The sequence below is a fragment of the Bos mutus genome, chromosome 17 (genome assembly GCF_027580195.1).
Source record: "Bos mutus isolate GX-2022 chromosome 17, NWIPB_WYAK_1.1, whole genome shotgun sequence".
In the NCBI taxonomy this organism is placed as follows: domain Eukaryota; kingdom Metazoa; phylum Chordata; class Mammalia; order Artiodactyla; family Bovidae; genus Bos; species Bos mutus.
This window is the reverse complement of record NC_091633.1, coordinates 9,180,871-9,194,711: the sequence shown is the minus strand read 5'-3', so window position 1 is coordinate 9,194,711 and position 13,841 is coordinate 9,180,871. Positions and strand designations below refer to the sequence as shown.

The following is a 13,841-nucleotide window of genomic DNA, read 5'->3' as shown; positions in this document are numbered from 1 at the left end:
GAGCTCTGACCCTCTGTGTGCCCTGCTGTGCCCGCCAAGAGAGGCCTCTTGCAGGGGCCCTCGCCTTCTCTCCTGGCAACCAAAAACAAACAAGGTGGGGACCAATCTTTACTTGTTCTTCTGCTAATGTGCGTGGAGGGAGAGATGTAGAAAAGAGAGCTTTGCAGATGTTTCTCTGCAGCCCGGGCGGGATGTGAGGAGTTCCAGGAAACTCGCCCTTGGTGTCCAGCCCACCCCGTGCGTGCTGCAGAGGGCAGGGGGCTGACAGCCAGCAGGCCCTGGTCCTTCCCTTGCCCTTCTCCTGGCTAAACATTGGGCCTGGGAGGCAGAGAGACCTGGGTTCAAGTCCAGCTCTTCTCCTTGCAAGCTGTGTGACTGGCCCCGGTCAAGCTCCATTCTCCGCACCTGACAAACGAGAATAGAGACTACCTTTGTCATCAGGTCGTGTGTCCATGTGGCACCCCTCAAGGGGCGGGGGTGCAGGCATGGACAGGCAGAGGCCTTCCCTGCCCTCTGGTACTCACAGCCCAGGATTAACTAATCCCACGAACACATGGTCGAGGGGGCTTCCCAGAGGAAGCAGCACAAGCTAGGAACACAGGTGGGCAGGAGCTAACCGGGCAAAGAGGGGAGGGAAGGGGTCAGCGCTTGGCACTGGGGAGCAGAGTTTGGGCACGGCTAACTGAACCCTCAGAACCTCAGTTTCCTGTTCTGTGAAATGGGGTCATAATGATGACACTGGGAAGTTGAGGGCGACTGACTCCCACAATGAGTTCATGTGTATTTGCTGAGCACCTCGTGTGCCTGCAGCATGCGTTCAATGGTTATGTTTTAGTAGGTGTTTTCTGTGTGGCAGGCACAGCACAGGCCACTGGATTGCATGCACTCTGCTTCATCCCCATTTCACAGATGAGGAAACCGAGGCTGTGAACCATCGGCTTTCCTATCATATGATGGCTAAATGCGGAACTTGGATTCAAACCCTGCTCTGGGTGCTCCAAAGCTGGTTTGGTTGGCCAGGAGTAAGCCCCAGGCTCATATGTTTGGGGACCTGGTGTGATTCTGAGGCCCTTCCTTCTTCAGCTGATGTCCAGGGTAGCTGGACGCGAGGCGGACTTGTGTTTCCAGGTCCCTGAATGGGGCTCCTGTTGCAGCTCCTGCCGGGGGCTGGCGGCCAACCACATCTGGGAGTGGCCACCCTGCACCCCTGTCATTACAAGGGTGGCTTTGAAGCAGCTGGCAGCAGTGCTGTTTGCCCACGTGGGAGGGGGGCTTCCTGGAGCCGGCCTGATGCCCCTCCCGTTCCCTTGCAGGCCGAGCCGTGTGGACGGGTCCCCAGGGCAGCATGGCGGATCCTGGCGAAGGCCCTCGTGCGGGGCCAGGGGAGATGGCCGAGTCCCCCGGGGATGAGAGTGGGCCCCCCGGCGGGGAGGCCTTCCCCCTGTCATCACTGGCCAACCTGTTCGAGGGGGAAGACAGCTCCCCGTCGCCCTCGCCGGCTGATGGCGGTCGCTCCACCGGCCCAGGCGACGGGCGACCCAACCTGCGCATGAAGTTCCAGGGCGCCTTCCGCAAGGGGGTGCCCAACCCCATCGACCTGCTGGAGTCCACCCTGTACGAGTCCTCCGTGGTGCCCGGGCCCAAGAAGGCGCCCATGGACTCGCTGTTTGACTACGGCACCTATCGTCACCACCCCAGTGACAACAAGCGGTGGAGGAGGAAGGTCATAGAGTGAGTATTGCTGGCTGCCTGGCCAAGGGTCTCCTCTGTATTGAATTCGCCCATCCACCCATCCGTCCACCCACCCACCCTTCATCTACTCATTCATTCATCCAGCTACCTGTCTTTCCACCTAACCATTCACTCGTCCAGTCCATCCATCCATCTGTCCACCTGTCCATCATCGACTCCCTCAAGTACCTGTCTGCCCTTCTATCCATCATCTAGTTGTCCTCTCATACCACCCGCTTTCCGTTTGTCCACTGTTTACTCTCCAAACAGCTGTCCATTCTTCTATCTACTCTCCATTTCTATTCATCCAGCCAGTCAGCTATCAAACTATTCATCATTCATTCATTTATTCCATTTTCATATCTCTCTTTCGTTATTTCTCCTTCCTTCTCTCTTTCTCTCTTACCAGCTACCCGCCTTTCCACCTGTCCATCTGTTTGTCCAGTTTATCCTCCATCATCACTCATTCGGATACCTATCGACCCATCTATTCATCTGCCATCTCTCTGTCTAGCCATCTCCACATGAAAACCCGTTAGACCCCACTCAGGCCTCTGTGTGTGTCTGGAGCAGTCTTGAAGTCTGCGTGTGTCCTTCTGTCCCCCCATGCTGATCACAGACTCATTTATGCCCTTGGATGAAGCCCAGCCACCTTCTCAGCCCCTGCTTGGTCAGGAACTGTCTGTCTCCTTTGTTTATTTACCGAGTCATCGGTTTGTTCAGTGAAGGTTTTTGGACCACCCACCACATGCCAGGTTAGGGGAGGGGTTGGTCCTGGGGCTCCAGGAATGAGCCAGGCCAGGTGCTGCCCCTGCTTAGCTTAGATACTGAGTAGCTGTCACTGGCACTTTCAGTTTGGAGGGCAGAACACTTAATAAGCAAGTGAGTAGACAGTTCACTTTGCACTTATCTGGTGGTCCAGTGGTTAAGACTCCATGCTCCCAATGAAGGGAGTATGGGTTCAGTCCTTGCTCGGGGGAGATCACACATGCTGCTTGGTCAAAAAGAAAGAAAGAAAGAGTTGACTCTGGGAGAAGGAAATGGCAACCCACTCCTGTATTCTTGCCTGGAAAAGTCCATGGACAGAAGAGCCTGGCGGGCTGCAGTCCATGGGGTTACGTGACTGAGCCCGCATGCATGAGGAGGGTGGAGGGAGATGGGTTGGTAGCAATAAACTGGTAGAATTGAAAAAAAGAAATAGTTCACTCTGGGGGAGGTGCTGAGGTGAGACTGGGAGCTGATACAGGAAACATAATCCAGGTGGACTTCCTGGAGGAGCTGGCATTTAAGCCCAAAGCTAAGGAGTGAGAAAGGGCAGCCACACAGGGGATTCATTGGGAAAGCTCCTGATTCTGGGAAAGATTGAGGGCAGGAAGAGAAGGGGATTACAGAGAATGAGATGGTTGGATCTCATAGACTCAATGGACATGAGTTTGAGCAAACCCCGGGAGATGGTAAAGGACAGGGAAGCCTGGCGTGCTGCAGTCCATGGGGTTGCAAGGAGTCGGTCATGACTGAGTGACTGAACAACATTCCAGGTGGAGGCTGGAGAAGCTTGAGGTCTCCAAGGAGTGCAGTCTGCAAGCTGCTGGATGAACTTTGTAAGCTCCACTCAGAAGTGGAGACAGGCCCAGGACAGTAAGGTGCCCCGGTGCCCGATCTCTTTGGAAGGTTGCATTGCAAGCTGGTGGGCTCTTCGTCTCCCTTTCCCCCTCCTTCAGGCCCTCATCCCCACCACTACCTCAGACAGCTAGGGCTGATGGCTTTGGAGGGGCTGCAGAGGAGTCGGAGCGGGGTGCGGCTGAGCACTTGAGGTCTTCAGAGACCCCGAAGGCTGCCTCAGTGAGGATGGGGGCGGGGCGAGGGTGTTCTTTTCATTTTTTAGCTCAAAGGTCACAGTTCAGGAGCAGGTGAAATGGGGGCTGCCCTAGCTTGTGTGCCCCCCACCCCAGTGTCCAGAAGCACCTCTTCTCCCTTCCCTGGTGCCCCGTCGCTGGAGGCCCCATCCTGGGGGGCAAGGTCTGGGCCTGGGAATGGCCCTGGGCCGTGCCTCCTGTCTGGCTCCCTCTCTGCTCCCCTCCACTCTCCCGTTCGCACGCTCTCCTCCTCTCCTGTCCGTCCTGTCTTCATTCACAGCCTCCTCCTGCCCCTGTGTGTGCTGGGCGCTGGGTGGGTGAGGATGCGACCTCGGTGCCCCTGGGCTAGCTCTGCGCCAGTTTTTTGTCTCTCAAAACCTAGCACACAGTAGGTGCCCAGTGAATGCTTATTGAATGGCTGATTGACTGTCTGTTTTTTCCCTTCTTTACTTCTCCATCACTTCTCCTCCCCCAGCCCTCCCCACCTTATTCTTTCTCCACCCACCTCTGCAGCTCAGCGTTTATTCCGCACATACAGGCTCCAGACACCCAGTAGCACTAAATAATAACAGGAACAGCAGCTAACGTTTACCAGCGTTGACTGTGGTGGGGCCTTGAGCTAAGCATCTACGTGCATGGCCTCATTTGTCTCAAATGTTTGTTGAATGAATAAATCAAGCAGTGAGTGATTTGAATAAATGATAGAGTTGCTTTATCTTTTAGTCTGGTGTTCCTCCTTTCTGTCCTTAGTATCTTTGTCTCTTCCAGTCTCTGGCTTATTAAGCACTTAATAAAAGACAAAGAGATGGATGGATGGGTGGGTGAATGGGTGGGTGGGTGGAGGGATGGAAGAATGGATGGGTGGGTGGGTGGGTGGGTGAATGGATGGGTGAATGGATGGGTAGAGGGGTGGGAGTGTGGGTAGTGGATGGATAGGTAGATGGATGGGTGAGTGAATGGGTGGATGGATGTTTGGATAGATGGTTGGGGACCTTGGGAGCTTCTGTCTGTCTCCACCCAGCACACAGTAGGTGCTAGGTAGTGTTGGGGTAAAACATTCCTCTGTGTCTCCAGATGTCTCTCCCCTCTCAGCCTGGCCCCTCCCTAGGGCTCCAGCTGCCCTCCCCTACAATCCTCCAGCCTCTAAGGCTGGAGACCGTGAGGGTGGGCAGGGGATGAGCCCTCCTATCACCCCACTTCCTCCCCCTTCAGGAAGCAGCCACAGAGCCCCAAAGCTCCCGCACCCCAGCCGCCTCCCATCCTCAAAGTCTTCAACCGGCCTATCCTCTTTGACATCGTGTCCCGGGGCTCCACAGCTGACCTGGATGGGCTGCTCCCCTTCTTGCTGACCCACAAGAAGCGCCTCACGGACGAGGAGTTCCGGGGTGAGCCACCCAAGAATAGCAGGCAGGCCAGCTGGGGCTTGGGGGAGGCCTGGCGTCAGGGGCCCCCTTTTCCGTCAGCGTCTTCTCTTGGGTCAGTGGGCTGCACTAGCCAGGAAGAGCACTGGACAGGGAGTCTAGTCCTGTGTGTCCATTCCCATATTACTTAACTTCTCTGGGCCTTGGCTGCCTTTCTTCATTCAGCCTTTATTGATGGAAAGTGTCATAGGTAAGCAAGGTCACATTACAGGCTGTTCTTTACCATCTGAGCCACCAGGGAAGCCCAGAGTCTACACCTGGGCTCAGATCCCACCTCTACCACTTAAGGGATCCTTGGCCTCTCTGAGCCTCAGTTTCCTCATCTGTACCCTGGGGAATAATCACAGCACAGCCCTGGCCTCTGCGGACAGAGAATCCCATAGTGCTGAGCACAGGCAGCCAGGGTCCCAGAAGCCCCTGTCCTGTCTGGGGGAGCTCTGGAGGGGGTTGCCGGTCATTCCTGCTTCTGCTCTCCAGGTTCGAGCCCCGCCCCTGCCCAATATTCTGGCTCCCCACTGTAGACTGGAGCCCAGTCACCTGCCTTGGGACGTAGCCCAGACAGCTCCCTCCAGCCTCGTCCAGGCTCAAACATCCGCCCCGGGCCACGGCTCCCTCCGCTGCCCCGGCCTCTCTGCACATCTGGGAGGGGAGCCTGTGAACCCCTCCACCCAAGTCAGCCACGTACTGTGTGCCAGGTACCAGGTGAGCTGTCATTAACTGGCCAAATGACCCCACAAATCAATATAAAATGTCAAGAACTGTGACCTGCCAGGAAGGAGGGCCTGTCTCAGGTGGGCCGGCCACAGTAACAGGGCTGACGAAGCTCCAGGGAGATCAGGTATTTGGAGACTTTAGGTATTTCAAGCAAATTAAGCGCCTAAATAGGCTGACCAGGTCTGCAGTGTATTTTTCACATATACCTTTACCAGCCAGACTCTCTGAACACCAAAATGGTACTCTGCTGTATCACTGTGTCCATCAGAAGAGAATTACTGGACTTACAAAAAGCGTTCATTCATGGTGCCCGGCCAGGGCGCAGATGGTATGGCCTTGTTTGGGGCGTGAGGTTAGAGTTGTAGGGGGATGGGGTCCCCCTCTCCCCTCAGAAGGTCTCCATGATGCTGCCAATCTCATTTGGAGATCAACCACATATAAGCCCTGGCCAAACAGCCCCACCTAGCCCCCCAAGTTCACCATGCAAAAGTAGGGAGCTTTGGGGTAGAGGGAGCCCCTGTGAAACAGAGATCGTGGTGCTTTGCCTTTGGTGAGCAGCGCCAGGCTGGACTTGCCAAGACTTCTGGTTTTTCCTGAGTTTAGGACTGGGTCTCTGAGCACAGGCTGAGTTTGGGCAAATGGGTCTGCGTGAGCCTGGGTGGGGGGCTCTAAGACCGGCTGGGGGGAGGTCCCTGACATTGTACCGAATAAGGCAGGTGTAGAGGGGGACTTACTGTGAGGCCCACTACTTAGGGTTCAGGACCCTCTCTTGCTCTGGCCCCCAGTACATCCGTGGACCTAACATGGAATTTGTAGTTGTGTGTTCATTTTCATAAACAGGATCCCCAAATTGCATGTCTCGAGCTCCGCAAACACTGGCTCCACCCCTGCATGTTTTTCTAGCCAGAGGTTCATGAGCTCATTAGGGGAGTCAGTGACCACCCCCTAAAAAGTTTGACAACTTCCAACAGAAGTTTATTTAGGGCCCCTGGCTCCAGCCTCCCCAGTGGACAAAGCCACTTCGCCACCTGGTGGTGGAGTCCTGTGACTGCAACCACGCCTGATTTCTGGCTGAGCCCTGTTCATGGCTTCTTATCCCAGGACCCAGGTTGGCAGCCCCTTACCCTGCTACAGTCCAAATCAACGGTGTGGTCCCACATCCTACGTAAACCACTTAACCCTTGTGGTTTGGAATTCCTTGCAGTGCACAGCATGCCCCTTCACTGAATGTGTATTTACTCAACAAGTGGTTATTGGGCACCTACCAATCGTCAGGAGTGGTACTGGCCTGGGGCAAAAAATGATGAACAAAGCAGACTTGACCTCAAGTTTCTCTCAGTCTCACCCCTGAGAAGCAATCACAGAAACAAATACACAATTACAACCTGTAACTGTGTGTCCACAAAGAAGCTGTGTTGGAGGATTTGACTTGATCAGGAAAATCTGGGAGAGCTTCTGGGAGGAGGTGACACTTGAGCTGAGTTTGAATGAATTAGAGTTAACCAGGTAAAAACTGGAGAAGGCAATGGCACCCCACTCCAGTACTCTTGCCTGGAAAATCCCATGGATGGAGGAGCCTGGTAGGCTGCAGTCCATGGGGTCGCTAAGAGTTGGACACGACTGAGCAACTTCACTTTCACTTTTCACTTTCATGCATTGGAGGAGGAAATGGCAACCCACTCCAGTGTTCTTGCCTGGAGAATCCCAGGGTCGGCGGGGCCTGGTGGGCTGCTGTCTATGGGGTTGCACAGAGTCGGACACGACTGAAGCAACTTAGCAGCAGCAGCAGCAGGTAAAAACAGGTGGGGAAGGATTAGAGAGAAGGTTAAAAAGCAGCATGTGCAAAGTCCCTGTGGCTAACCATGACCAGAGTTGAACTCAGTTGCTATGTGGAAAGTGGATTCAAGGATGTCCAGAGAGGCTGTCCAGGATTCAAGGATGTCCAGAGGAAACCAGGCAGGTGTCCTGGGCATGTGAGAGAGATGCTGGCTGGGCCAGGTTGGTGGCAATGGAGATGGAGAGTGGTGGAGGGCTTGGAGAAACAGGTGAAACCAGTGGGGACTTGCTGGGGGAGAGGGTGTGCGCCAAGGGTAAGATGAAGGCGAGGGACAGAGGTTTCAGCTGGCTAGGGACATCAGTGTCTAAGAAGGGGACACGTGCAGATCGGGTTGGGGTTTGGGGAATGCAAGATGATGAGGTCAGCATGGAGAGTTGCCACAATTCTAATTTTCTAATTCCCTGTCAGTTAGGAAACGGACTGATCCACCTCCAGGCTCGTGGGTCTGAGCAGACTCCCCAGGGGCCTGGGCCAGCATTTGGCATCCCCCCGCCACCTTATGCAGATGGAAAGCTGAAGTCTGTTATTTTTCAATACATAGTTACCTGCTGTCGACACTGGGCTGGGCGCCAGGGACGTAGCAAGAAATAGCCAGAATGAGGTTTGAGCAACTTCACTCCTAGGGGCGGTGGGACTGGAATTCAGGTCTGTCTGCGTCCACAGGTTTTTCCCGTTCTCTCCACTGATTCCAGGTATCTAAGGAGAGTCTCGAAAGCGTTTCTGGTAGAATAATAACTGCAACCATATGACTTACTGAGAATGCCTGTCTACCTGGTGCTGGGCTCAACAGCTATCTATTAGCCTATGATTTCCCTTTATAGGCTTAATGTAGTTAGACAGGAAATGGAAGCGGAGAAAAGGTCACACACAAATCAGAAATGGGGAGCAAAGCCTGATGTGAGCCCCAGGGATCCTGGCTCCAGAGCCAGCCCCTCAGCCCACCCCTGCCTCTCCCACTCCCTGTCCCGTTCCTGGGCCCCTTCCTGCATCGGGCTGTGTTGCCCTGTGCCTGGTTAAAAGCCAGTTCTCTTTTCATTGACTCTCTCTTTTAAAGATATAAATCCACTCACATCACCATAAAAATTAATACAAGGGAAAGAAAATTGCAAAGGGACATTAGTAAGCATTAGGGGGAGGTGTTAAAGACCCCTTAGTACCAAACGGAGACTGACTTCACGGGAGAGATTTGACAAGGGGCTGACACCTTGCACATTTGGGCTTTTGCTGTTTTTATTGCTGCCTCTGCAGGAGCCCCCAAATCCTCTAAGATAGTTTCCTGTCTATTATGGCTCACAGCCCCTACTTCGGGAAACGCTGCACTCCCTCTCCTCCCCTCTAGGGGCGCTACTGCGCCCGCTTCATGGGTAAAGGATCTGTGTTCAAGCAAAGACTGCCTCCTGGGTCTGTTTTTAGAGGTTCCCAGTCCTCATTAGCAGATTAAAGGCTCTGAGAAGTCCTGTAGTGAAGACATGGCGGCGATTGGCTTTGATTAACTCAGTATTCGCCCCTTTTATCTGATTTTTTAAAAGTCCCCTCCAGGGACTTCCCTGGTGGTACAGTGGTTAAGACTTTGCCTTCCAAAGAAGGGGCCCTGGGTTTAATCCTTGGTTAGGAAACTAGATCCTGCTTGCTGCAAATAAACCAATGCAGACAAATAAATATATATATATATATTTTTTTTTTAATGGTCCATATTTAAGAAAAGTCCTTCCAAATATGCTTTGGTAAGTACCATGTCTCTATAGGCTGCAGTTTCCCATGTTTTAAAGAACTTCTGCTCCTCTGAGTTTCTTTGACCTTCTCAGTACCCTGGGGTGGGGTCGGGGAGCAGATAGGGGCCGGGCTCAGGAAGGAGAACACAGCCAGGACCTCTGGCTCCCTGCCCAGTGCCCTGTCCCCTGCTGCCCAGCAGTTTGGGCCTCGGGCCGAACACTCCTCTTGTTGCACGTATCTCCCCGCAGAACCGTCCACCGGGAAGACCTGCCTGCCCAAGGCCCTGCTGAATCTGAGCAACGGCCGCAACGACACCATCCCCGTGCTTCTGGACATCGCGGAGCGCACAGGCAACATGCGGGAATTCATCAACTCGCCCTTCCGAGACATCTACTACCGAGGTAGGGCCCAGGGCTGGGCGGGAGGGGGGCTCCCTCTTCACTTGTCCAGCCCCTCCCCACCCCCAGCAACACCTCATTTCAGCCTGGGCCGCGAGTGCCAGCATGTCCTGGAACCAGTTGTCGAATGAATGAACGAACGGACTGAAGAACAACAATAACTACCCCTTCCAACTTTTAAATTCTGAGTTTCAGAATTGAAGGTTCCAAGGTTCTTGCATGTAATGAGCCAAAGGCGCTGTGAACCTGGAATCCCGGACCCAAGATGCTCTGGTTTGGAGACTCGGAGGCTTTGTGACAATAGTCCTGTGAGCCAACAGCTTGAAAAGGCAGCGGTGTCACCAGGCCCAGCTCCCTGGGTCTAAATTCTGAGATCCATGAATCCACCTTGACGTTTCAGATTCCTGGATGTCAGATTCAGAGGCTGTGAATTTTGTGTCCCAAATCCTGTGAGACCACGATGCCACTGTTTCCTCTGGCGTGAAAGGCTCTTACGAGTCTGCAAAGTCTCCACATTTGGGGTCCTCCAAGTCAGATATCCCGTGAGCCTAAACTCTTGCGGGTGTGACGCAGCAGGTCTGGGATCTCAGGCCTCAGAGACTCCACATCCGGGAACGTCTGAAGGTCCCCTTGCTGCCCTGGGGTGGATCTCCACCTTCTGCGCCCCAGCACCCCCCACACCTGGTCAGGACTGTGCGCCCACCCACCCCCCAGTGACAGTCCCCCACCCCCTCCCAGGCCAGACCGCCCTGCACATCGCCATCGAACGCCGCTGCAAACACTATGTGGAGCTGCTAGTGGCCCAAGGAGCCGACGTCCATGCCCAGGCGCGGGGCCGCTTCTTCCAGCCCAAGGACGAGGGCGGCTACTTCTACTTCGGTGAGGAGGGGCCTGGTGGGGGCTGGGGCACATGGAGCCGAAGCTGGGGGCCGCGGAGGGTACCTGGTGGTGCTGGCAGTCCTGACACCTCCCGAGACACCCAGGGCCGCGCTGACCGCAGGCCCAGACGGAGCCCGGGGCACAGGCCGCCTCGTTGGTCTTGGTCACTGAGGTCTCACCTTTGAGGGGTGGAGCGTCACCTCGCTTGCCTGAGCCTCAGCTGTCCCGTCTGTGCTGTGGGCATCGTAATGGGATCAGAGGGCTGTGGTGGGCTGTCCCCTCCCCCCAACACACACCTTATCACTCGCATCCTCTGGTCTGACTTAAGCTGGCACTGATGGTCAGATGCAGGGTCCAAATGGCATCACTACTATGGCCCAGCTGGACCCATGAAAGATTTTAAATTTCACGCCCACTTAGACACATGTTATTCGGGGTTCAGAGACAAAGTTCCTCAAAGAGTCCCTCACAGCCTCCAAGTCGCGTGGCCATGCCTCAAATAGCCACGTCCGTCTCCCCGGGGACATCGCCCCCAGACAGTTGCAGTCGGCCAGGGCTGGTTCACGTTGGCCATGGGCGCTGTGTCCATCGTCACGGCATCTCCCCGGGGAGGGCCCTGTCCCTGACCCGGCCCCCCGACCGCCTGCCCTGCAGGTGAGCTGCCCCTGTCGCTGGCTGCCTGCACCAACCAGCCCCACATCGTCAACTACCTGACGGAGAACCCGCACAAGAAGGCGGACATGCGGCGCCAGGACTCACGCGGCAACACGGTGCTGCACGCGCTGGTGGCCATTGCCGACAACACCCGCGAGAACACCAAGTTCGTCACCAAGATGTACGACCTGCTGCTGCTCAAGTGTGCCCGCCTCTTCCCCGACAGCAACCTGGAGGCCGTGCTCAACAACGACGGCCTCTCGCCCCTCATGATGGCCGCCAAGACGGGCAAGATTGGGGTGCGTGTGGGGCCAGGGTCACCATACAAACACACACACACACACGAGGAAGGCTGCAGCTGACGTGTGTTATTAATGTGCACATTCGCCTCCCATCCTGCCCACCCCAGAGTGCAGATGTTCTAGCTCAAGAACTTGCTGTGGCTCCCTATTGTCCAGCAAGGCTGTTCAACTTCATCCCAGAGCCTGCTCATCCCACCCCGCTGGATGCTCACTGTCCCACTCCCACCAGCCAGGGCATGCCACTGACAGAGAGCTGCGCCCCAGAGCTGTAGCCCTGCAGTACTCCTCTGCCCTCCATGGCCAGGGTTCTGGCTCAGCCCCTAACCTGCTGTGTGGCCTCAGGGAACATCCTCCTTTTCTCTGAACCTCTGTTTCCTCATGGGGGCTTCCCTGATCACTCAGCGGTAAAGAATCCACCTGCAGTGCAGGAGACACGAGTTCAATCCCTGGGTCAGGAAGATCTCCTGGAGCAGGAAATGGCAACCCACTCCAGTATTCTTGTCTGGAGAATCCCATGGACAGAGGAGCCTGGCAGGCTACAGCCCATGGGGTCACAAAGAGTCGGAAACCACTGAAGCAACTTATCACGCATGCTATTAGCTCATCTGTCAAACAGGATGGTGAGGGCAAGAATTAAACCAGGTGATGTGAGGAAAGCGTCCATCAGGTGCTCAGTAAATGTTTTCCCTCGCCCATCCTGCTCTCTGGGGAGGTGCTATTTGCTGGAGTCCCTCCCACGTGAGTTGCGCCGCGGCAGTACCCCTGCCCACGCCCCCCCCCAAAACCCCCTGATCCTACTCCTCCCACACAGATCTTCCAACACATCATCCGTCGGGAGGTGACAGACGAGGACACCAGGCACCTGTCGCGCAAGTTCAAGGACTGGGCCTATGGGCCGGTGTACTCCTCGCTCTACGACCTCTCCTCCCTGGACACATGTGGGGAGGAGACCTCTGTGCTGAGATCCTGGTGTACAACAGCAAGATCGAGGTGGGCGCAGGGCAGGAGGGGCCAGAGCAGTGAGTCTGTGGACTGGGTGCAATAGAAGGGGCCAACTGAGTGCCCAGAATGGCATCTGGCAAGGGCAGGAATGGCAGGATTGTAAGGGTCGGACTTCAGGGGCACGCAGGACTGGCTTAGGAGCCTGGCACTGTAAGTGACATGCTGTGTGACTCAGGACAAACTCCCCAATCTCTCTGAGTCCCAGCTTCCTCTTTGGTACCATGCAGATAAAAATAGAGCATTTCCCATTGGGTTGCTGGGAGGACCAAATGAACAGCCGGGCGCAGGGTAAACATTATGTGTCAGCTATTATCATTAGCATTTGTTATATGAAGTTTTAAAAGCTCTTTTTTTAACTTAGCAGTATTTTATGAACATCGTTCTGCACCATTAAATATTCTTCTGCAGTATCACTGCTGTGTGGAAATGTACCACATTCTAATTAACCATTCCTCTATTCTTGGTCATTTGAGTTTCTTTCTGCACTTAACTATCAGGAATAAGATTGCAGTGGCATCTTTGTGGCTACATCATTGCACTTGTCCTTGATGATAAAGAAACTCAAGTCCTTAAAGAGACAGGATGCTGCACAAATGGGGCAGAAAGCCCTGGGGCCTGCATACAGAAGGTCTTCCTTCTAGCCCCAGCTCTGTGAGTTTGGACAGATGCCTTCTCATACCGGAGCTCACTTCCCTCATCTTTCAAATCAGTGACGAACCTGATTTAAACCGGGGGTGGTGGTAAGTTTTAGCATCTCTGCTGCAAACTCTGATTGATTGGTAGTGTCTGCCCAGGAAACTGTATAGAGAACTATTGTGTGGGACTCAATTATTGCTGTCTGTCCTGGGTTCAGACTTGGAAAATTGTGGTGAGTCAAGTATTTATCATCCTGGGCCTAAATTTCCCAGTTCCCACTTCCTGAATCAGAATGTCTGAGGTTGAAACCCAGGGGTTTATTTATTTATTTGCACTAAAAATTTTTTGGCTGTAGCATGCAGGAACTTAGTTCCCTGACCAGGGAATCTAATTCGTGCCCCCTGCCTTGGGAGTTTGGAGTCTAAACTACTGGACTGCCAGGAAAGTCCCCAGGAATTTATGTTTTTTAACAAGCTCCATAGGTGATTTTGGTGCCAGCAACTTGGCAACTTCCACTGATTAGAGTTTGGGGACCATAGGAATAGATGTTCTTTCAGGAGCTTTCTAGCTCTGGGTTCTGTGTGTCTAGAACAGGCTAGAAAGGTAAGTTGGGACAGAACTGGGCAGAGCCTCAAATGCTGAGCCCAGAAGTCTGGGTGTCTGAAGAATGGGTCAGGAGGAGAACGAGCTCTCGGGGC

General features: G+C 54.4%; 1 protein-coding gene across 1 annotated transcript in view; it reads left to right on the top strand.

Annotated features, from left to right (window-relative positions):
• Nucleotides 1-13,841, top strand: part of TRPV4 (transient receptor potential cation channel subfamily V member 4) — a 37,209-nt gene that overhangs the window by 14,591 nt on the left and 8,777 nt on the right. Inside the window, 7 exon segments of the mRNA XM_070385994.1 lie at nt 1,314-1,731; nt 4,800-4,972; nt 9,521-9,673; nt 10,409-10,549; nt 11,204-11,502; nt 12,317-12,461; nt 12,464-12,495. Of these exon segments, the coding sequence (XP_070242095.1) occupies nt 1,346-1,731; nt 4,800-4,972; nt 9,521-9,673; nt 10,409-10,549; nt 11,204-11,502; nt 12,317-12,461; nt 12,464-12,495 (1,329 nt within the window). The 5' untranslated portion in view covers nt 1,314-1,345.